The 23,020-nt window shown below is 36.6% G+C and overlaps 1 protein-coding gene across 2 annotated transcripts; it reads right to left on the reverse strand.

Annotated features, from left to right (window-relative positions):
• Positions 1–5,081: 5,081 nt before the first annotated feature.
• LOC110784176 (actin-depolymerizing factor 7) lies at positions 5,082–22,516 on the reverse strand. Of its 2 annotated transcripts, XM_021988612.2 has the most exons (7): positions 21,202–22,516; positions 20,865–21,015; positions 12,199–12,290; positions 11,952–12,048; positions 10,778–10,859; positions 6,562–6,825; positions 5,082–5,504 (listed from the first exon to the last, which is right to left on the reverse strand). In XM_021988612.2, the coding sequence occupies exons 1-7, from the start codon at positions 21,517–21,519 to the stop codon at positions 5,354–5,356; spliced, it is 1,155 nt and encodes a 384-aa protein (XP_021844304.2). In that variant the 5' UTR covers positions 21,520–22,516; the 3' UTR covers positions 5,082–5,353. The 2 variants fall into 2 exon arrangements, with proteins under 2 accessions (XP_021844304.2, XP_021844303.1); XM_021988611.2 differs by lacking the exons at positions 10,778–10,859; positions 11,952–12,048; positions 12,199–12,290; positions 20,865–21,015; positions 21,202–22,516 and adding an exon at positions 8,540–8,698 and having other exon boundaries at positions 6,562–6,821.
• Between the last annotated feature and the right edge of the window lie 504 nt (positions 22,517–23,020).

Consider the following 23,020-nt stretch of genomic DNA (forward strand, 5'->3'; position numbering starts at 1 on the left):
ATGTTTGATTTTTTTTTTTAATGTGTATGAAGATTACATTGAGCAAACCACCCATAAGAAGAGCGCCACGTGTCACATAAACTTTCTTTTAAACGCCTTTTAATATATAGTATAGATAATAATGAATTAAAGGAAAAAAACAAACAAAAAGGAATTAATTACTTAACTTATAAATGTATAATTCTTCTCTTCTCAACTTAAGCTTAAAAAATAAAAAAATTAGGGTAATGGAGTGTAATTATGAGTGCGTGAAGAGGGAAACATTGACAAGAGTATAATAATCAACTAATCACGAAGAAGAGAACTCGACTTTGTTTTGATTTTCGGATATGGGAAGGAAGTTTGTTGATCGGCCACTGATCTTGAATGTAAATCAGATAATAGCACCACATACGCACATATTTAAAATAAGTAAATCCCACTAAAAGTAAAACTCGGAGCAACGCCCGGGCCACAAACTAGTTATTTAATTAAAAGTACGACCATTTACCAATTGAGGTTGGCATGAGTGGTTAAGGACCTCTTGCTCCTTAACCAAGGTCTCGGGTTCGAGCCTTGGGAATGGAAAAAATCTCAACTGGGAGGGATGCTGCCCATCGAGGTACCCATGCAAACTCCCGCGGGAGATTAGTCCACTCGCCTAAGGCGGTGGGAACTCTTCGTAGTAGAACCAAAAAAGTACGACCATTTGACAAGAAGCGAGTTAAGTTCTTATAATTTTGGAATGGGGGATTCATATGTAGTTAACCTTATTGGACGGTAGGTAGATTAGTGATTAGTATTGTATCTTCTATTGGAATGTTTACTTGTGATCTTCTCAACAGAATCAAGTATTAAATGTTGCCTTCGATTTTTGTAGCATCAATTTATTTTCCACTGAATTTTCATATTCAAGTAATTAAAGTGAGTGATGAGTGATGATCCTTTATGTTTCGTATGAGACTGATGTACAACTACTTTTAGATCCGAATGAATGGTTTGTCTAGTCGGAATTTAGACATTTTAATCTAATGTTTTTTTAAATTGAAAGAGTGTATTAAAATTATTTGGAAAGGATACGAATGCACATGGTGTGAAAGGGTTTCTTGTACACCAATAGTTTGTCGACACGTCATCAATCCATTAAGAAATGAGAAGGAAATTGGACAATAAAATCATAGAAATGTTCGGGTTCTTTTTTATTGTACACTATTGAGCGAGGTTTATTTAGCCGAATTGTGCTTCCCCTGTTAAGCGTCAAGTGAAATTTTAATTGAGATTTCACCTTTCTTCATCTTCCTCCACCTCCTTCTATTTCTAGCATTGTTAAACGGAGAAACCTTGTCATTATTGTTCAGCAAAAAATAATAAGAAAAAATAGTTTTGTTGCAGTTCTCGTCTTCCTTCATCCTCTTTTACGGAAATAATTTTATTAAATACAACCATTGTTTAATCAACTTGATAAATCAGATATTTTATATTTTTAATCGACTTGATAAACTAGTTCTTTTATTAGATAAACTACCCTTTATAATGCATATAAGATGCTTGATGAATTGCTCAATTGAATTATTAAATTTAATCTACCTTTTCCAAATCATTTTCAGTTATTGCAATTTACTGGGTGGAAGAAGTGTAGAAGAGGACTATATATGGTGATGTTTTGTTCTTCAACAACAGCCAAGGTTGGATCCTTTTATGAATTTGATTTGTTTATCGCTAAGGTTGAGGAATTGAAGATATATTGTAATATACAATCTGACTATAGATTATGTATTCTGATTCCATAAATCGTAACAAGGACCTATAAAATACAATAATAAATCAAAAATAACAATCGCAAAAAAAACCCTTTCCACATTCAGAGGATCGAACACATGGTACAACAGTGTAAGGATGATCGAGTAAGGATCGTTGTAACCAGTTTGGCAAGGAGTATCAACACGTTCATCTATTCGTGCTAGATAAAATGTTTAGTACATACGATAATAGAGATGAAGTAGATAAGTAATGTATAGTTAGATTTCATAATTCAATCATCGATGCTAAGCCAACTTATGGGATCATTTTCCGTCAAAAAACCTATGGGACATTTTTAGTCATTAAAAGATCAAAATATGGAATGATTTTTTTTAAACTTTAACCATGATTTTTTGGCAACTTGTTGCCTTGATGGGGACTATAAGATAATTAACTGTCATTATTATAAAAAGGAGTTGGTTGTTGAAAATTTTAAAATTGGTTTTATTTTTTAATTATATACTATATATTTTTATAATTACACAAGGGCTTACAATAAAACTTAACGATACTTGAAAATGTTTACCGATTTTCAAATGAAATCTTGTAATACCGTATGTCTAAACCTGTAAAATAGTAACGATATCCTAAAATAATAATCCCGTACGTAACGTAACGTTGTATATAAATGGTTTGGATCTTAACATCGAAGAGTTAGCCTTTAATTGCTAGGTTTGGCTAAGATTACACAGGATCATCTAACTTTTGAAGAAAATAAATGTAAATAAAACCAAACTCAAGTAAGATGCGTAACTCCTAACATTTTCATAAACGTCTGAGTTGTTTACTTCTTGTTATAATACAAAATTGCGACCCACCATCAAGATTGGAAAAGGTAGCTAGAATACAATGTATTATAACTTTATCGACGATTATAAAGGATCATTTCACCTTTAAAGAAATTATATTCAGAATTCACAAACTCGAAATTAGATTAAAAGATTTTTGTTTGCAATGACTTACATGCTGATACCCCTTGCTACAATAGCCACTACTAAGCTGCTATAACATCTACTCTAATTGTGTCTATTGTGTGATTTTTTTATTGAAGTCACTTCAAAGTTTTTTTTTTTTTTTTTTGGTGTTAGTATCCGGTTTACCCTTAAGGCTAATCCGGATTCGGGGCGAGTTCTGGGTGGATAGGTTCCAGTCCCCTCCCAATTGTTGTTGCGGGGGATCGAACACGGGTTCTCCCTATCAAGTTCAGCCCCAATCACCACTGAACCAACCAACAATTGGTTACTTCAAAGTTTATCGGATAGCGATACGTTCGGATCAGTTTTTAACAGTCCTACTTGTAATATGGACCTTCCAGGCTCTAATAGACACATGAGGACCACGGGGCTAATCTTTTGTGGCATGCGTCAAAATCCTAGCCAACTATTATTTCTTCAAATTAGATACTGTTTTAAATTAAGTTGGTCCACTTGAATTGACCCAACACTCCAACAGTACCCATCCTACATGATCCGGCCCACTGCCCCCGACATAGTTCATAAATATTTTCTAGCTACAAAGTATTGTAAACCCTGATAAATTGATAGACCTGATCAAAAGTGGGCCTGGTCGGGTTCGGGTCGGGTCGAGGAAATAAAACTGCCTATTATGTCGGGCCATGTCAGGGTTCAGCTCGATTTTGTGTCCTAAAACCCACTATTTCGGGCCAAAATTAACGGGCTTTTCGGCCCATTTTCAAATCGGGATAAATTTATAATTAAAAATGTTGTTTTGCGTTGTCCAAAGCCCGCACTTTTTAAAAAAAGTTCGGATCGGGCCTGAAAATCTGGCCGAAATAATCTGTTAAACCCGCTAATTTTCGGGCTGGGCCCATGATAATCAGCTCTACATGATAACTATATTAGGATAACTTTTATCGAGAATACGAGTATCTTTTGTAAATACCATTATAAGTCACGTCACACAACAATATTATTGTAAACAAAGGTATGCAAAATCTTTTGTTGATTGTGCCAATGTGCCATACATAATGCATTGTACAACGTTAGATACATTCCGTTATACTCCGTAAGTCCGTATAGAGCCGATGATGGGTTTTCGTCGGCCATATTAATATTTTATTTATCTTATTTTGGGAAAAAAAATCGATAAAATAACTTTAAAATAAGAAAAATGATATATGCAACCCTTAAGGCTATATATAAGCCTAAAAATGAAAACATTTACTTCAACTAAATATTAATTATACCAATCAGTGTTAGTTAAGGGTCATGGGTTATTTTCTACTCGAATAGGATGTCAGTGGGGTGAGTTTTATGGGAGACCTGTCTCGCATCCGCCCCAAGTTGGCGGAGATGGAGGGAGGTTTGGCGAGTGATGGGGCGATGATGGGTATAAAAATCATATCCGCCATGGGTAATGGGGCGGGTGTGAATTTTTTGTTGGACCCGCTTTATCCCCGCCAGCCCCGCCCCATCCCCACCAGCCCCACTTGATACTCGTCAACCTTACCCGAGTATCATTTTCTACGTAAATTAAAAAATTTAAAGAAGATAAAAAGTTAAATAATTTCTTTTATGTATTTGGATTTGTTTGTAGTATGTGATAATATGAATTAAGGCGAGACTTATGATTTTGTTTGCTTGAAGTTTTTTTGTTATGGAAGTTACTTTTTCCGCAATGTTTGCTAAATAAGAAAAACTAGGTGGGTGTTGGCGCGGATATGGGGCGGGGCCGGGATGGATACCTAAGCAGGTGGTGGGGTGGGGATAGATTTTAGTTTGTACCCGTTGGAACGGGGACGGGGATGAAGTTTGTACCCGCCAAGGATGATGGGGCGGGGATGGGGATTGGAAATTTTAGGTGGGAATGAGGATGGAGTGACCTACTTCCGCATTGCCCCACCCGATTGACATCCCTAACTACTTGATCATCCACTACTAGACACATGAGGGTACAATTTTAAGGGTCATGGGTCAAAATCCTAGCCCACCCCTCTGCCTATAGTGCCCAAGGAAACTAGTTCCTTTCTTCAGTGGACTGATCTAAGTTCCCCCTTACCCAGGCCCATACGCGATATGGCCCACTCCACTACCCACCGCCATGCTAATCGGGAGTTTTTGTAGCACTAAGGAGTTGCGCTACAAGGTAAACTTAGACACAATGTGTGGCTAGCCTTAAAAAGCAGATAAAATAGTCAGCACGTGACAGGTTAAATGAAGAAACCATTATGTGAAAATACCTCGTTTCACAAAATTAATAATGATCATCCATATAATATTTCATAAACCTATGCATGTCCGTAAACAAATTGGTTGCAAAATGCCAATAATAATAACAAAGAGTAGCACACAACAACAACAACCAATAATACTGAAAATGATTAAAAGAGTGCACAATGTTACATCTCTTCTGCACTACACTTAGTTTTTTGATTCTGAAAAAATAAACAAAAACCATTTTTTTGCATCCCTTTTTTTCTCTAAAGAAAAAAGGACTTTTTTAAGCAACAAAATGTTGTTTGATCCACAAATAAAAACAGCAATAAAATAGAATTGCTGAATTAAATCCAAAAGAAGATTAAGTGAGAGTATTTTTTCATTGAAAACAAAAATTATTATAATGCTCGTGATTTGATGATGTCGAAGCTCATCTCACTAGGATCTGTAGCTTGTAATTCAACTTGAATGCCATCAAGTTCTCTCTTGAACCTATCCTTTGAACTTGCATACACCATCTTCATTCTAACCCTTGATGTGTCTGGAGACCTGTAATCATATACATTGCGTGTTAATCTTAATTAAGTAGAGCATTAATATCAATTAAGGGTGCTTAAAAAAAAGTTAATGAAAAAAAGTTTCAGGTCTATTAAGTTCAGATAAATTGCAAACATGTGTTATAAGGTCAATAAGTTTCCATTAGGTCTTATAACTTTACTATCTTAAGTTTAGACTCTAGTAATCATGTCGATCTAATAGTTCCAATAAGGTCAATTACGTCCTATCAGGTTTGGTCTAATAGTTCCAATCAAGTCGTATCAAGTCAGGCCTAAAAGTTTCATTAGGTTCTATTAGGTCAAGTCTAATAGTTCCAATCAAGTCCTATCAAGTCAGGTCTAAAAGTTCCAATCAGGTCCTATTAGGTCAGGTCTAATAGTTCCAATGAAGCCAGATCTAATAGTTTCAATCAGGTTCTACCATGTCTAATAGTTTCAACCAGGTCCAAACAGGTCAACAGGTTTAATCAATCTTAATAAGTTCAATTCAAATAAGTACGGGTTTCATCCGTTGAAGAGAACACCCCTAAGTAGTACCTCCACAAATATTTCCAATAGTACGTTTTGCATAGTGTTCTACTTTGTACATATTTATACTGCGTGCATATTAAAGCCATGTTCTCTTCAACTGATTATCATAGATCGTCCAGGTTCAAAACTATCATAGTGGATGCATAGCAACAAGAATATCAGTAACTATAAAGTTGTATTCAAAGTAGACATGATCTTCATGAACCCGACCCGAAAATATTGGGTTTTGGGCAAAATTTGTAGGCCCGTAACCCGCCCTATATTTTTAAATTTTTTGTATGGGTTTTGGGCAACTCAAAATTGCAATTTTAATTAAAAATTTGACCCGGCCTGAAAATGGCCCGAAATAGCGGGTTTTGGCCAGAAATTTCCGACATGAAGTTAGGCCCGGCCTGACATAGTGGGCAGAATTTTTAAGTCATGGCCCGGCACGAACTCAACCCGGCCCGTAATTTGATCAGGTCTAATTCAAACTAACAGAAAATGCAGGAAAAGAAAGAGGAACGGGGCATACATACCATGCAATGAAGAAGATCTTGCTCTTCTGGCAGTTCTCATCAGTAGTGAAATCGAAGTCGAAAACGGCATAACGACACTCATCAGCAGGCAAGGAATTGGTAAAATCTTCATAGCTCTCTTCAGGGCTCCCATACTTATCCACCACAACTTGTTGTCCATCAATCCTAAAGGTAATGAAACGGTATGATCTCTTTGCTTTTAGCTCATGAAACTTGAGCTTACACTCGTCGTCCACAGCCATACCGGACGCAGCGTTCGCCTGTCATTTTCGGGCCACGAGAAGGAGGTTTCCGGTCCAACACAGCAGCATATAGTTAAGATTTAAAGATGACAAATTTGAGCAACATAAAGTTTAGCTTATGTCTAACAAGTGCAGTGGCGGATTTAGAAATTGTACTAAGTGGGGTCACTATTACAAAATTACTGAGAAATTAACTAAATTAGGTACTTTTTAATACAAATTAGTCGAAAATTAACTAAAATTATGCAAAAAAATTTGGCCAAGTGGGGTCAAGTGACCCCACTCCCTATACACTAGATCCGCCAATGAACAAGTGATATTGATGTTGCAAAATGAGTTTTGTTTTAATCTTTTTGATGTACAGTCCAATGGCGGATCTTATACCGTTTAATTAAGGAGGTTAATTGAAGAATTAAGCAATGTAGTATGAGATTTTCAATGGTGGGACGGGCCCCTCGGGCCATCACTAAGATACACGACACTGGGGAAGTGATAAATCCAAGGAAATTTTTACTTCTTCCAAGGAAATCCACATTTCTTCAAAGATGATTTCCTTGGAAGAAGTGAATTATTCCTTGGATTTATCATTTCCCACGACACTGGCGCAAACTACATGTCATAACGTAAGAATTCGAATACGTTACACAAGAGGAGTGATAGAACACGAACAATCCTAGCAGGGTTCCATCTTAAAACCAATTGGTGATAGATAATGCATATGGCTCACCAATCTTGTATTGTTAACATATAAGATGATAAAAATGAGCACCATACTTGCTCGAAGATAGGAACTCATGTCTAACAAGTGCTATTGATGTTGCAAGATTAGTTTGTTTAGTTATGATATACAATGATGTCGCATATAGGGCGTGTTCAACAGTAGTGTTTAAGAACTATAGTATATAAGAAAACATAAGTACCACATGCAAGTCTAGTAAAGTTTCATCCTAAAAACCAATTGCTGATAGACAACGTAGCCCACCAAACTAGTCATAACCATCACATCTGGATTGTACTCTTAACATTTCGAGATTAGTTGATTTAATTGAAAAAAGTGTTAAATTCTCTTCATATGATTTTGGATGAATTTAAAAGCGGAAAATTGATTTGGTCAAACGCATGAAACAAATTTCCCGTAGACCGTGGCAAAGAACATTTCAAGTTTGTAGCACTAGGTGAAATTATGTCAGATCAAAACATCCTTTTAAAATGATGGAAACAAAAATTGCAGGCAAAATTTGATCAACGCTATCAAAATAATTGAAATTGTACGTTGATCATCCCAACAGACCAACGAATGAGATCTTGGTCTAGTGATAAAGATTCAGGGTCTGTGTATTAAATATATATATTAGGCCACATGAACGAAACCCCTCCCTGTAATTTGTAATGTCATTACCATTCATTCCCTAACATCTTAACATAGTGCTTTTGTTATTCAAGCACATTGAACAAAATGCATGGCATGATCATAAAGATTAAAGATATATAGAACGTTCTACATCTTGTTGACATAAACATGCAAATTGATGGGTCCAAAAGTATAAATGTTCCTTGATTTTCACAAAATCATTTTCTACTCTGACGAAACTTGATTTGCAATAATAATAACAACCCCTCGTCTATTTTCCTCACGAGAAACAATACAATTATCCTAATCTAGATCATTAGATGATTAAATCATATCATTATATGAACATGAATGTAAATAAAACAAAAAGAGAAAAGAAACATACCATTTTGTCGTTGTTTTGGCAATGAATTAGAGAGAAATGGGAATTTTGAGAAAAGATTATGGGAAAGGGGGAGAGAGAGAGATTGAGGAATGAAGATAGAAAGAGAGAGATCCTTGATTAAAGGGCAACCATGAATGGTTAGAGTTTTTGAGGGGCCAGAAAAGTGCGGACAATGTAGAGAATTTATTTATTTTATTAAATAAATTAATAAAATAAAATTCAAGAAATTAATTAAATAAATAAAAGAAACTAAAATTTGATTGGGTATTTTGTGTGAAAAAACAGCTAATTTGCTCCCAAAAAATTAGCTAAGCAAGGCTGATCATGTCTACGACGAACTGTTCTTGTTGCCACGTCTAGTGCCTAACAAGGCACGTCCCACCACCTTTTGAGTTTTGACTATCAAAATTAAATAAAATAAATATTAATATTTGCACCATTTTCCTACTATTTACAAATCATGGATTATACTTTTTGGGTATTGTACAAACAATGGTCAACCACAATTACCTCCTTGAACTAATGATGTATTGGCGTAGTGGTTAAAACTGAAAAATTAGTGGTGTCTTAGTCTAATCGCTTAATCATTAACTCGTTAACGTCGATGATTTGTAGAATATATGTCCCACGGTTTATATTGCCTTATGGCTAATTCGCACAAAAAAGAAAACAATTATCTCTTCGGTGTGATTTATATTGCTCTTATGGCTAACTCGTACCATAAAAGAAAACAATTATCTCTTCGGTGTGATTTATATTGCTCTTATGGCTAACTCGTACCATAAAAGAAAACATTACCTTCTCGTTGTAATTTGTACTGCCTTATCACTGATTCTCACAAAAAAAAAGGAAAACAATTACCTCCCCGATGTAATTTGTATTGCCCTTACGGCTAATTTGCACCTACAAGAAAAACAATTACCTCCTTGGTGTTAGATATATAGTATGAGTTGTCAATCCCTGACCCGACCCGATAACCCGACCTGAAGTTACTGAGAGAACCCCGAACCCCACTTGAACCGAACCTGAATGACCTGAAAGGCTGAAATCGACCTAATTTGACATATTTATCATAATTTGTCGTGATATTAAGTTTTTCAATATTTCTGATATTTTTTTGAAACAACCCAGAATCGACCAGAAATCAAACCCGAACCTAATCCATTGACCCGAATTGCCACCCCCAAGTAGTTCAATGTAGCATTAGTTTTGTTGTACGGCTAATACTTTGGATTATGAAGTAATTGTTGACTGGGTCTACCCGATATTTCTTTTTTTTTTGCTTAAAGGTAAGATGAAAGGCCCTACAGAACCGTAATTCCTATCGAGTTGACCCAAACTGAGTTAACGGGCTACATACTTAGAGAAAGGGGGGATTCATAATGCTGCAGTTGACTCCATCGCAAGTGGACCAAATCAGCAACTCGTGCTTGATTCGTCATCTAAGTTGACATACATACGCGGTTGTATTAAGATTTTGAAACATTTTCCATTGATGGGGCACATTTTATTTTAAGATCAAAATCAGAATTTTGACAAAGTTCCTTCAAAATGACCATAAATCAAGTTACCAAATTTACCCAAAAAACACAATTACGACTATGTTCTGTTCACCTTATTTTCACTTATTTCAGGAAAAATAAAAGTTCAAGAAAAATAGGGATGACCAAATATAATTTATATCTAAAATAAGTTTTGATAAGTTCTATATCTAAAATAAGTTTTGATAAGTTCTAATAAGTTCAGATTCAGTTAAGTTTAGGAAAAATAAGTGAAAATCAGGTGAATAGAACGCACCCTAACACTGAAATTACAAATAACAATCGTGGTAAACTCTCCACATACGCTAGTAGGGGAATCGAACTTGGGAATTCAAGGTTGATCACCAAATCGAGCTTTCCATAACTAAACTAAGTTAAGCTATGAAGAAAACATTGAAAAAGAAAGAGACAAGACTAGACCAGGAGAATTAAACATTGGAATACAAACTAATACAGCCATTAATGCCAAAAATGCTAAAAATTGATACAAGATTTCCAAAGTAAGAGGAACATGAAAAGAACCTCTAGTACGGTAAAAAATAACAAAAAATTTATACGAGTGTCGAATTTTACAGAATACCTCAAACTATCTGATCAACAATGTCAACCAACAAAATTCACCACTTTCGGACCTTGCTTCTTCTTTACCTTTGCGGGATTCTCAGATGCAGGATCACCTTCAAAATCCTTGGAGTCGTCCTCTATCGTGAAGTCATCTTCAAGATCATCCCCACTATATAGCTTAGTAACTTTTGACTGCGACTGTTCTAGTATAGATACTGAAGAAACATTATAAAAACAACATCAGAATTCAGAAACTGTGGTGGGATGATGCAGAAAAACATCTCAGCAAAAATTAAACAATTTGGTTTTGTAGCACCACGAGTCAACTCATGAGTCATGAGTCGTGACTAACAAGTGAAATCTTATATTGGCCAAACAAGGTGAAATCAATAGGCATCACCATCATGGTAATACGGTTTCTGTTTTAGGGCATGTTTGTTATAAACTTACGAAAGGAAATAAATAAGGGGAAAGGGTAGTGTTACCTATTTCCACTATTAGTTGTTTGGTATACCTTAGGAAAGGAATCACTTGTAACAAATTGGGGATTAAGGAGGGTAACAATGTTGTTACCATAGAGTGGGAGAGGTAACAAATTGTGGTAATGGTTACCACTTATCCTTAGGAAATGGATTGTGTTACCACTCCTCTCATACCAAACATTAGGTAATGGAATTAGTTAATTGATTCCATTTCCATCACTTAAAACTCTATACCAAACACGCTCTTAGTTTATCCAACAATAGTAGGCCAGATTTCAGTTTTAGTTTATCCTACAATGATAGGCCACTTTATCATTCAAAAAGAAGTTTTGAATTTTCTAAATTTCCCTGAAACGACACCCTGGTAAGTATTGCAAATTTGCAACATAAAGACTACATTGGACTAGTGAAGATGGGAAAATAATAACGGATTAGGGTGTTCTAGCTAAATTCTTTTGAAATGATCCCAAATCAATTTGACCTGCGGAGTTTTATATAGGGACCGATGGAGTATTGAAAGAGAACGGAGATATACATATAATCCTGAAATTTCTCAGGTTAACTCTTTCCATTTCATTTACAAGATCCAGGATGGTATTTAGTTATTTACTAATGAGCATTTGAGCATGACCCAAAACCAAATGTGACCTACACTGTATTATTAAGGACCCAGGGAAGTATTCAAGCAGACAAACAACACAAAAATAAAATCATGAAATTTCTCAGGTTGAATCCGATATCGGCGATATGTATTGAGCATCAGTCGCATCACAGTTGTTAGTTCATAACTGCCGAATATGCAATTTATACGAAGAAGAAACTGACCTCTGCCTCCTCTACTAGCAGAACCGTAACTATTTCCTTTGTTTGGGCAATCTCTAGCTAAATGATTCACACCACCACATATTTTACAGCACCCACCCTGTACATCAGTTAAACATTATACACGTAAGCAGAATTCAGGGATTTAAGGCAAGATGGGAAAGTTAGAAGAAACAACAATGAATAACAAAATTAAACAAAAAATATACACATATGACAGTTTGCAGTAATAAATGAATCCTTATTTTACCTTCGGATATATCCCATGGGTACTTTTGGGACAGTTCTTACTCAAATGTCCACGTTCATTGCAGATAAAGCATAGGGCAAACTTTGTTCCACCTACATTAACCCCAAAAAAATGGGAAAAAAATTAACAAAATCATCCTGAAGATATACAGAAGAAGGGTACGAAAGTACACCGGTATATAAGAAGCCTAGAATGACACTTGGTTTCAAGGAAGGTGGTGTGGAGTTGTGGACTATGTTGGAGTTTGTTCCTCCAAAAAGGAATGCTTCAAAAGAATGAAAAACCAATTGTCCCACATTGATAAAAAACCCACATACTACCTTCTTTATATATTGCACTACCCTTTAATCATTTGTTTAAGAGTGCTTGAGAGTGGCATGGGTGGTCACAACACACACGCGCGCGCGCCGGGCCGGGCTCGGGCGAGGGCCGTGGGCCTTGGCACTTGGCACTTGGCACTTGGCACTTGGCGAATGCGGTTCGCGGGCGTGGGGTGGGTTTAATCAACCCACTAACTCTGGAAACTGCTCCATTAACCCCACTAGCCGTTTTATGACTGTTGCAGTTCCCCATTACTCCGGTAACTGCTCCACTAGCCGTTTATGGCTGTTACAGTTTCCCAAAAACCTCTCTATAAATTCATCATCTTTTTCCACAGAAAACACACAGAAAAATTGTTCTTTTACTCTTCTCCGAAATAAAAACACAAAACCTCCATTGTTCTGGGCATTGCTTAAGGATGTTCTCAATCTAGTTCTTCGTCGTACACCGAAGGATTGGAGTCGTGTATCCCTGGGGGTCGGTTGCTACGAGTCCGCGTGTACTTAGCGGGGCAAATTCGACTTTAGGGCAGTGATTGGTGTCACGCCACGACATTGTTACAGATAAGCTTGTTCTAATTATTGTTCTTATTAGTCATAGTTCCTACAATCTAAAGTCGAATTTATTTTTCTTTTCATGAATTATGGCTGATAATATTCCTACTGCTGTACCCCTTTCCTCATCCATGCTTTCCCATGCTTTCATTCCTGATATGTCGAAAATGCAACATTTTGATGGGAAAAACTATAGGATGTGGTCTGATAAAATGGAATTTTTCTTGGGTCAAATTGGGGTAGATTATACTCTTCTTATTGATGTAGCCCCTGTTAATTCTATTAGGGATTTCGATAAGGATAATAAGACCTGTCGTGGTATGTTGTTGCATTACATGACTACTTCCCTTTACATGATTCATAGTAAGTCAAAGAATGCAAAGGATATTTGGGATGCTTTGAAATCTAAGTATGGTACTGATGATTTTGGGACTAAGAAGTATGCTTGTTCTCGGTGGTTAAATTTTCGTATGACTGATGATAAGCCTGTTTTAGATCAAGTACATGAGTATGAGAATCTATGTGCTGATATTATTGCTGAAGGAATGAAGTTTTGTGATCAGTTTCAAGCCAATTGTCTTCTTGAAAAACTAACTCCTTCCTGGCAGAATTATGTTCACTCCATGAAGCATAAACAGAAGGATTTCACCCTCCAAGAGTTGGTTTCTGGGATCAAGATAGAAGAGCAGAATCGCATCCAAACCAAAGGGAAATCTCAGGATCATTCCTCTTCTACTGCTAACCTTGTTGAATCTAAAAATGCAGGTTATAATAAAGGTTCGAAGGGAAAAGGTTCTAATCAACTTCATGGGACCAGACAAGCCAAAAACAACTTCAAGGGAAATAGGCAATTCAAGGGAAACTGCTTCACTTGTGGTAAGTTCGGGCATATTGCAAAAGATTGCAGACAAGGGCATGGACCGAACAACAAAGCAAAGGAGAATAAAGCTCAAGCCAATCTTGTTGAGGATGAAATCATTGCTGCTGTGGTGTCGGAAGTAAACTTGGTGAGCAACGTAACAGAATGGGTGCTTGATACCGGTGCAACTCGTCATATTTGTTCTAGCAAGGAGATGTTCAAGGAGTACGAAAAAGTTTCTGAAGGAGAATGTGTCTTCATGGGCAACTCAAGCACTGTGAGTGTTCTTGGCAAAGGAAAGGTTTTTCTGAAATTAACTTCCGGAAAAACCATTGCTTTGCAAAATGTCTTACATGTACCTGATATTCGCAGAAACCTCATTTCTGGTGCATTATTGAACAAAGCTGGCATCAAATTAACTTTTGAATCTGATAAACTTGTACTCACCAGAAATGGGGATTTTGTGGGAAAGGGATTTTGTAATGGGGGTTTGTTTGTGCTTGATGTTGTTTCTGATAATAAAACTCCTACTACTTCTGTTTATATTGCCGAGTCTATTTCTTTATGGCATTCTAGACTAGGTCATGTGAATGTTGCATCTGTTAAACGACTTAAACAACTTAGTTTAATTCCTGACTTTAGCAATACTTCTTTCGATAAGTGTGAAGTATGTGTGGAGGCTAAACACCCTAAGAAAGCGTTTAACAAAAGTGTATCTCGTACTTCTTCTTTACTTGAGTTAGTTCATAGTGACTTAGGTGACTTTAAGAATTCAATGAGTAGAGGAGGTAAGCATTACTATATTACTTTTGTTGATGATTTTTCCCGATTTACTAAGGTTTATTTGTTGAGTACTAAAGATGAGGCTGAAGAAAAGTTTCTTATCTATAAGGCTGAAGTTGAAAACCAATTAAACCTTAAGATTAAAAGGCTGAGATCAGATAGAGGTGGAGAGTATGATAGCAATCCCCTTAAGAAATTTTGTGAAACTAATGGTATTATTCATGAGACTACAGCTCCTTATACCCCCGAACAAAATGGAATAGCTGAGCGGAAAAATAGAACCCTTAAGGATATGATGAATGCTATGCTTATTAGTTCGGGTATGCCTACTAACATGTGGGGTGAGGCCATTCTTTCTGCTTGCTATGTGCTTAATCGTGTTCCCCATAAAAAACTAGATAAAACCCCTTTTGAGCTATGGAGAGGTTTTAAACCAAACCTGAGTTACCTTAAAGTGTGGGGGTGTCTAGGAAAAATAGGACTTCCTGATTTCCAAAGGAGTAAGATTGGGCCTAAGACTGTTGATGGGATTTTTATTGGTTATGCTTCTAACAGTGCTGCATATAGACTCATTCTTAAGGATGCATCTGGTTTTGGTCCAATTCGTGAGTCAAGGGATGTTGAATTTTTTGAGCATATTTTTCCTATGAAATTGAATGTGCAAGCAAGTTTACCTGTTCCATCTCCATCTTCTTCTGTTGTGCATCATGACATTGCATCATCTAATGTAGAACCTAGAAGGAGTAAGAGAGCTAAAACTGAGTCTAGTTTTGGTCCTGATTTCATAACTGCATTTCTTATTGAAAATGAGTTTCTGAATGAGCATGAGATAGATGCATTTATTTTAGAAGAAAATCCTATGACCTATGGGGAGGCTATGAGGTCTGTTGACTCTAGTTTTTGGTTAGAGGCCATAAATAGTGAGATAGAGTCTATCATGAGTAACAATACTTGGGTTTTGACTGAACTTCCTAGGGGTTGTAAAGCTTTAGGAAGTAAGTGGATTTTTACAAAGAAAGAGGATACTAATGGAAATTTGATCAAGTTTAAAGCTAGATTAGTAGTTGGTGGTCAACATCAAAAGAAAGGTCTAGATTTCTTTGATACCTATTCTCCTGTGACAAAGGTTGCTACCATTAGAGCTTTAATTGCACTTGCATCTATTCATGATCTTATTGTGCATCAAATGGATGTGAAAACTGCTTTTTTGAATGGTGATTTGAAAGAGGAGATTTACATGAAGCAACCAGAAGGATGTATTGCTCCTGGACAGGAAAACAAGGTATGTAAACTCATTAGATCGTTATACGGTCTAAAACAAGCACCTAAGCAATGGTATGACAAGTTTCATCAAACTATTATTTCTGATGGTTTTTGTGTTAATGATTCTGATGCTTGTGTGTATTCTAAACTTGACAAGTTTGGTTGTGTGATCATATGTCTATATGTGGATGATATGTTAATTTTTGGAACCAATATAGATGTTGTTAATGCAACTAAGGCCTTCTTAAATTCTTGTTTTGAAATGAAGGATTTGGGAGAGGCGGATGTTATTCTTGGCATAAAAATTATTAGAACTTCATATGGGCTGTCTTTAAACCAATCTCATTATGTTGAGAAAATTTTAAAGAAATTTAATCAATTTGATTGTACACCTGCGAAAACCCCATATGATTCTAATATTACTTTGAAGAAAAATAAAGGTGATAGTGTGTCTCAGGAACAATATGCCAAGATCATTGGAAGTGTGATGTTTTTAATGAATTATACTAGACCATATATTGCATATGCTGTTAGTAGATTGAGTAGGTATACTCATAGTCCTAATCGTGATCATTGGAATGCTTTAATAAGACTATTGAGGTACTTGAAAGGCACTATCAATTGGGGTTTGCACTATCATAGGACACCATGTGTTTTAGAAGGATATTGCGATGCTAATTGGGTGTCAGATAATGATGAGATTCATTCTACTAGTGGCTATGTTTTCACTCTTGCTAGTGGTGCTATTTCATGGAAATCATCTAAACAAACTTGTATTGCTAAATCTACAATGGAATCTGAGTTTATTGCTTTAGAATTGGCAGGTCAAGAAGCCGAGTGGCTAAGGAGCCTGCTAGCTGACATACCATTGTGGGGGAAGCCAACTCCATCAGTGTCCATGCATTGTGACTCACAAGCTGCAATTGGGGTAGCGAACAATCAATCCTATAATGGAAAAAGGAGGCACATTCGCGTGAGGCATGCAATTGTTAGAGATCTGATCAGAAATAATGTGATATCACTTGAGTATGTAAAGTCGGAGAGGAATATTGCAGATCCTCTCACCAAAGGCCTTTGTAAGAAAATGGTGCATGAGTCAGCACAAGGAATGGGTTTAAAGCCTATTGAGGAGTGAATTGTGATGGATACCCATCTTGGAGAAATCTAAGTTCAATGGGTCAAACTAAGTAACAAAAGAACTCGCGTTTTGTATACTACTGCCATTCCTATTAATAAAGTGATGTAGTATTTTGTCTTACTGTCAAATGAGTAAGGATGAGCCAAAGCTCTTAATAAGTTCATAGCCTATTGAGGTGGTTTATGACAGTATAAACCTGATGAACTTACCTATGTGAATGTGGGGGCTACGCCCAACCCCCTATGAGGTCCCTTGGCTTAGGACCTCTAGAGCGTTCATGAAATACCAGGAACTTGTGGGGCACTGACTATTAAAGTTCGCGAGAACACTACTTGTTTTGAGAAAAGTTTGGTGCGCTGTTGTGTTACTACAATCCCCATGCAGGGTTCAAGGATAAATCCACCTTATATGGCTGTATGACATACTAGTATGCACTAGGTATCAATTCAAGTCCACAAGACATTGATACTTGCAAAACTAAGTATCCCTTGCCCAGAACATCTTTCATTACCAAAGCCGTCCTTCTTTTGAATCATGTGGGGGAATGTTGGAGTTTGTTCCTCCAAAAAGGAATGCTTCAAAAGAATGAAAAACCAATTGTCCCACATTGATAAAAAACCCACATACTACCTTCTTTATATATTGCACTACCCTTTAATCATTTGTTAAAGAGTGCTTGAGAGTGGCATGGGTGGTCACAACACACACACGCGCGCGCGCGCGCCGGGCCGGGCTCGGGCGAGGGCCGTGGGCCGTGGGCCTTGGTACTTGGTACTTGGTACTTGGCGAATGCGGTTCGCGGCGTGGGGTGGGTTTTGTGGACCGGGTTATTCTTTTTGGTCAAGGGCGGTTTGATTAAGTCAGGAGACTTAATCAACCCACTAACTCTGGAAATTGCTCCATTAACCCCACTAGCCGTTTTATGACTGTTGCAGTTCCCCATTACTCCGGTAACTGCTCCACTAGCCGTTTATGGCTGTTACAGTTTCCCAAAAACCTCTCTATAAATTCATCATCTTTTTCCACAGAAAACACACAGAAAAATTGTTCTTTTACTCTTCTCCGAAATAAAAACACAAAACCTCCATTGTTCTGGGCATTGCTTAAGGATGTTCTCAATCTAGTTCTTCGTCGTACACCGAAGGATTGGAGTCGTGTATCCCTAGGGGTCGGTTGCTACGAGTCCGCGTGTACTTAGCGGGGCAAATTCGACTTTAGGGCAGTGATTGGTGTCACGCCACGACATTGTTACAGATAAGCTTGTTCTAATTATTGTTCTTATTAGTCATAGTTCCTACAGACTATTTACAAGGTTAAAAAAATTACATATATAAGAGTTAGTTTTGGAACAAAATCTCAAGTTCCACCTGCTATCAGGTGTTAAGTTTCACTCAGTAGTTTCTTGTGTGGATCAACTTACTAGCACAGAGAACTCCCTGGAAGTTTCTCACAAATTTTGAGTAACTGCTTGCTCTTAGACTCTTAGTTTTCTTTTAACAATTCATTTTGAAGCAAGCACGGTGACTTGAAGGCTGTAGACACTGTACAAACTAATGCTTTCAGAATTAAGCCAAGGCAATTCTAACAAATGTTATGTCAGGATCAGAAAAAAGACTGCACTAACATCACAATGTTCTATAATCAGGAGATTAGCTAAAGTTATAGCACTATTATAACTTAAAGTCTTAATCGCTGGGAATAACAACGTTTGTATGTCAACATACCCTCTTAATAGCATAAAAGAAATCATAGGATTGTTTTCTTCCCCATCTGAAGTGCCATCTAGAAATCTATAAATTCAGCAAACAAGCTTGGCTTAGGGATGACAATTAACACAAGAGCCTTGATAGAACAGAAGGTAACTTGAGCAAAAGTATCAGAACAGGAGGCAAAAGTTCTTTTGATTCAATATTGTGCAAAGAATATTGCACAAAGGTACCTAATAGAGAAGCTTAAGGTGGACTCGTGTCCATTTAAGTTCCTACATCTTTACTACTGGAGTACTGGATGACCTATTACAGTAGAAGACAAATTGTTCATAATATATCCAATAAGTTTGTAGTGTTTTCCAGTCTTTTGAATTGTATCAATAGATTTATACATAGTTAATAAATTTTATTCATCAAATAATTTGCTATCTTTCAGGAAACCCACCACATATAACCTCCGCTTCATAACGATCTCCGTACTTATTATTTGCACAAATATTAGAACAGAGTGAGAGTGAGAGAGAGAGAGAGAGAGAGAGAGAGAGTGTAAAAAGGTGGGCGAGTTTAAGAAAAAGGTGGATAAAGTAAGAAAAGTAAGTGGAAAGGTGTAAATATAGTGGGCTAAGAAGGGTAAGATAGTATATTTTCATGTCTAAAATAGTATAAAGCACAATGTTTAAGAACATTATGGTACGGACGAAACGGAAATGTTAAAATCATTATGCAACCGAGGTAGTAAATCATAGTGGTTACAGGTAGACCACAGACATAACAGATACTTTGTTACTACATAAATCATAGTTGTTAAAGGCAATACTTCTTACTAAGCATATTTTGTCAAATTATTCAAACAATTACTAATGGAGGGGATACATGAAAAGCAAGTAGATAGGAAGTTATATAGAAAGGAGTCAGCAATCACGATGCAGCATCTGTTGCCAAAGTGGCTAATCTGTAACTACTTTTGTTGAGTTGAAAGGTACTAAGGACATTTGAAGTACTTTTAGTTACTAATATTTCACTACCAGCGGCAAAGGTTAATAGGATAAACAAACATGAACGATATTGCAGATACTAGAGAGGCCTAAGAGTGCTAAGCAAAGCGCAAACAAGTACGTATGAAAAGAACTAAAGGATGAGAAGCTATAGAAAGAATAAAGGATGAGAAGCTATAGAAAGAATAAAGCATGTCAACTCCTGTACCTCGGGAATTAAGAAACAAAGAACAGAATACAAGGGAAGCAAGGACTTCAAGAGATATCGAAGGTCTTCAATCAAGCATTAGTTGACAGTTCATAAAATCATTTAAGAAGACAGTGAGATCATTCTAGATCAGGTTAAAATACACAAACAGTTCACACTAACTCCTATCCTCAACTATATTAGATTGGCTATAAAACAGTGGCTGAATTTGGCTGACTAGGGTTCACATTAACCCCCTATACCAAAAAACACCTATATTGATTATAATCTAAGCTTAAGAAGCAGAACATGGTTTCGATAGTAGGATTCTCTAAAACCACAGAAGATCTCTACATAATAAAATCATCAGGTGAAAAAGTTTGACAGTAGATACTTTGTATAGTTATGTAAATGATTGACCTAAAGTATACTTGTCTAAGTTCTATATGTTTAAAATACTCGTGTTGACATCATACACCCCTAATCAGGGGCTTTCTCATATCCTAGCATTGTTTATCTACTATAAAAGCGGTTCCACACACCAAAGTAGAACACCAATTCTAAAATTGAGCTTCTAGCATGAAACGACTAACTCTACTGGAACCTGTATGACTCATGATGCAATGTCCCATCTATTATATTGAATTGAGATTGCCTAATTACACCAAAACACAGCTTACTATCTTTAACTGTCTGACATATATACTAATTTCGCTCATTCACTATCAACGACAACCTCTAAATTCTTCCCTAACTAGCATAAAGAAAAGTTATTCAAACAATTTTCCATATCAATGATCAATTTTAAACGAGTCAAAGTGCTACAATGAGAATCAAATAGCACAAAATGACCATACCATCTTGCAATGGCTGAGGGCATTGAGACAAAGAATGCCCATTTTCACCACAATTGTAACACAACTTTTGTCCAGCTGCTTCAACAAATTCACCATCCTTGTTGGGGCAGTTCTTCATACTATGACCGCGTTGTCGGCAACATAAACAAATCTGTAACACCATTATAAACATACACCCAAAACCAATGTAAGGAATCATAATTCATCAAAAAAATCAATCTACCACATTCTAACAGCAGTTTCAAATAAAAATGCAAAAATTAAATAAAATTCAACCAAATTCCTGAAAAATTGAAGTTTCAAGTGCCCATTAAAGCATAGAAAAAGAAAAACGGACCTTATTCTTTTCCCACTGAGCTTTTTCGGGACAATTTTTGGCAATATGATGAACATCTTTGCAAATGAAGCAGCAATCACCAATCTTCAACCCAGGAACCCTCAAGGGTTTTTTTGTAAAAGAGGGTTTTCTGGTAAAAGAGGGTTTACTTGAATCATTTAGGGTTTTGGGATGATTTGGTTTAGATTTCTTAAAATCGGGTTTTTTCTTCTTCTTTCTGGTGGGATCTTTTGGTGGGGTTGGTTCAGGCTTTGGAAACAATCCAGGGTTTTCTTGTTTGAACTTTTTCTTAGCTTCTTTCTGTCTTTTACTCACCATTTTTGTATGATTCAAGCTTTTGCTGCTGTTGATGAAGGATTGAAGAAGAAGGTAACTGTGAATTAGGGGTTTTAGGCAGGGTTTGGGAAGAGAGGGAGAAGAGGCGCTTCAGACTGAATAGGTCAAGGTCTATAATCTAACCCCAAATAGAGGTGGTCATTTGGGTTGGGGTTAATAGAGCCTAGACGGCTAGACTTGTCCCACCGACTAACCGATCGGTGATCGCACCGTGTTTGACAAGGGTTCAACCCGACTTGGACCGATCCACTTCGCGGAGATTCGGAGAGGTCTTGGTTTGAACTTCAACCCACGAATTCGGATAGAGGTGGTCGCAGGGTTGGGTTAGTAAAGCCTAGACTTGCCCCCACCGACTTACCAAGCTCATTGGGTTTGACAGGGGCGTAAATAGTAATTAGACCCGACAAAACTAACCCGGACGGGTTCTCAATTTTGAGCTAAAACGATAACACGAAGTTAACCCGAAACTTGAAAACGATACGAGTCGAAACAAAAATAGGTTTCAAATTGACTTGACCTTGAATGAATTGATACCCGAATTAACTCAACCCAATTAACCGAACCGAATTGCCTTGAACCCAAATAACCAAACGGAATTGACCGAATCGTCCGACCTCAAATATTAGTTAGCTTATAGCAGAATAATAATTTATTGTTAGTCACTAAACAAAATATTGTATTTCCCATCGATATTACTACCTTTATAAACAATGGCTTGATCTAATCCAGAAAACACATTTCAATATGAACCAATCCGATTTGATTTGAATCAGACCCCATCCGATCATCCATAAACCGAATGAAACTCGATACCTTAATGAACCCGACTCAAACCCTACCAAAGTTATGAGACTCAATTACTTCGTCTCATTATATTTGCTCCACTTTAACCAAAAACTCTCACAAATTAGTCTACTAGAGCAATTAAAATGAAGCGGAGAAAGTATAAATAAATTTAAAACAAATACACCCTTAAATTAAACAAACGGTGGAGCCACACCAAACTAACATAGTCACATAACTAGTTACAACTTACAAGACAACTTGAGAGTGTTTGCAAGGCACCAAAATTTTGTGTGGCCAAAACAACACTCTTTATATTGTTTTGCATATCTTTATCTCCCTTCCAACTTTCAACAACCAACATTTTGATGTAGAAAGGTCGAATGCTCTCCACTTCATGTGTGATCTCCCAACTAAACCACACAATTCATTGTCCCTAGTCCAATAAAAGTTGTCACACTCCCTAATCTAGTAAAATTAATTAAATTAACCTAATCTAGTAAAATTAATTAAATTAACCTATTTCGTGTCCGGTAAAAATTGTCACAGTCCCTAATCTAGTAAATTTATTAACCTTTTAGTACGAAAGTTCTCGTACTAAAGTTTTGTTATACCTCTTAATCTTAAGTAACCACTCAAAGTTTCAAAATACAGTTTCGAAATTAATCTTAAGGAACCAAGTTTCGAGCAAAGAAAAGCC

The sequence above is a fragment of the Spinacia oleracea genome, chromosome 3 (genome assembly GCF_020520425.1).
Source record: "Spinacia oleracea cultivar Varoflay chromosome 3, BTI_SOV_V1, whole genome shotgun sequence".
Classification (NCBI taxonomy): Eukaryota; Viridiplantae; Streptophyta; class Magnoliopsida; order Caryophyllales; family Amaranthaceae; genus Spinacia; species Spinacia oleracea.

Coding starts and splice junctions, on each gene's coding strand:
- LOC110784176 (XM_021988612.2), bottom strand. CDS start 21,519: ATGGTGAGTAAAAGACAGAAAGAAGCTAAGAAAAAGTTCAAACAAGAA. Junction 21,016..21,201: donor CTCAGTGGGAAAAGAATAAG/GTCCGTTTTTCT, acceptor ATGGTGTTACAG/ATTTGTTTATGTTGCCGACA. Junction 6,826..10,777: donor GATGACTTCACGATAGAGGA/CGACTCCAAGGA, acceptor GGCCCGAAAATG/ACAGGCGAACGCTGCGTCCG.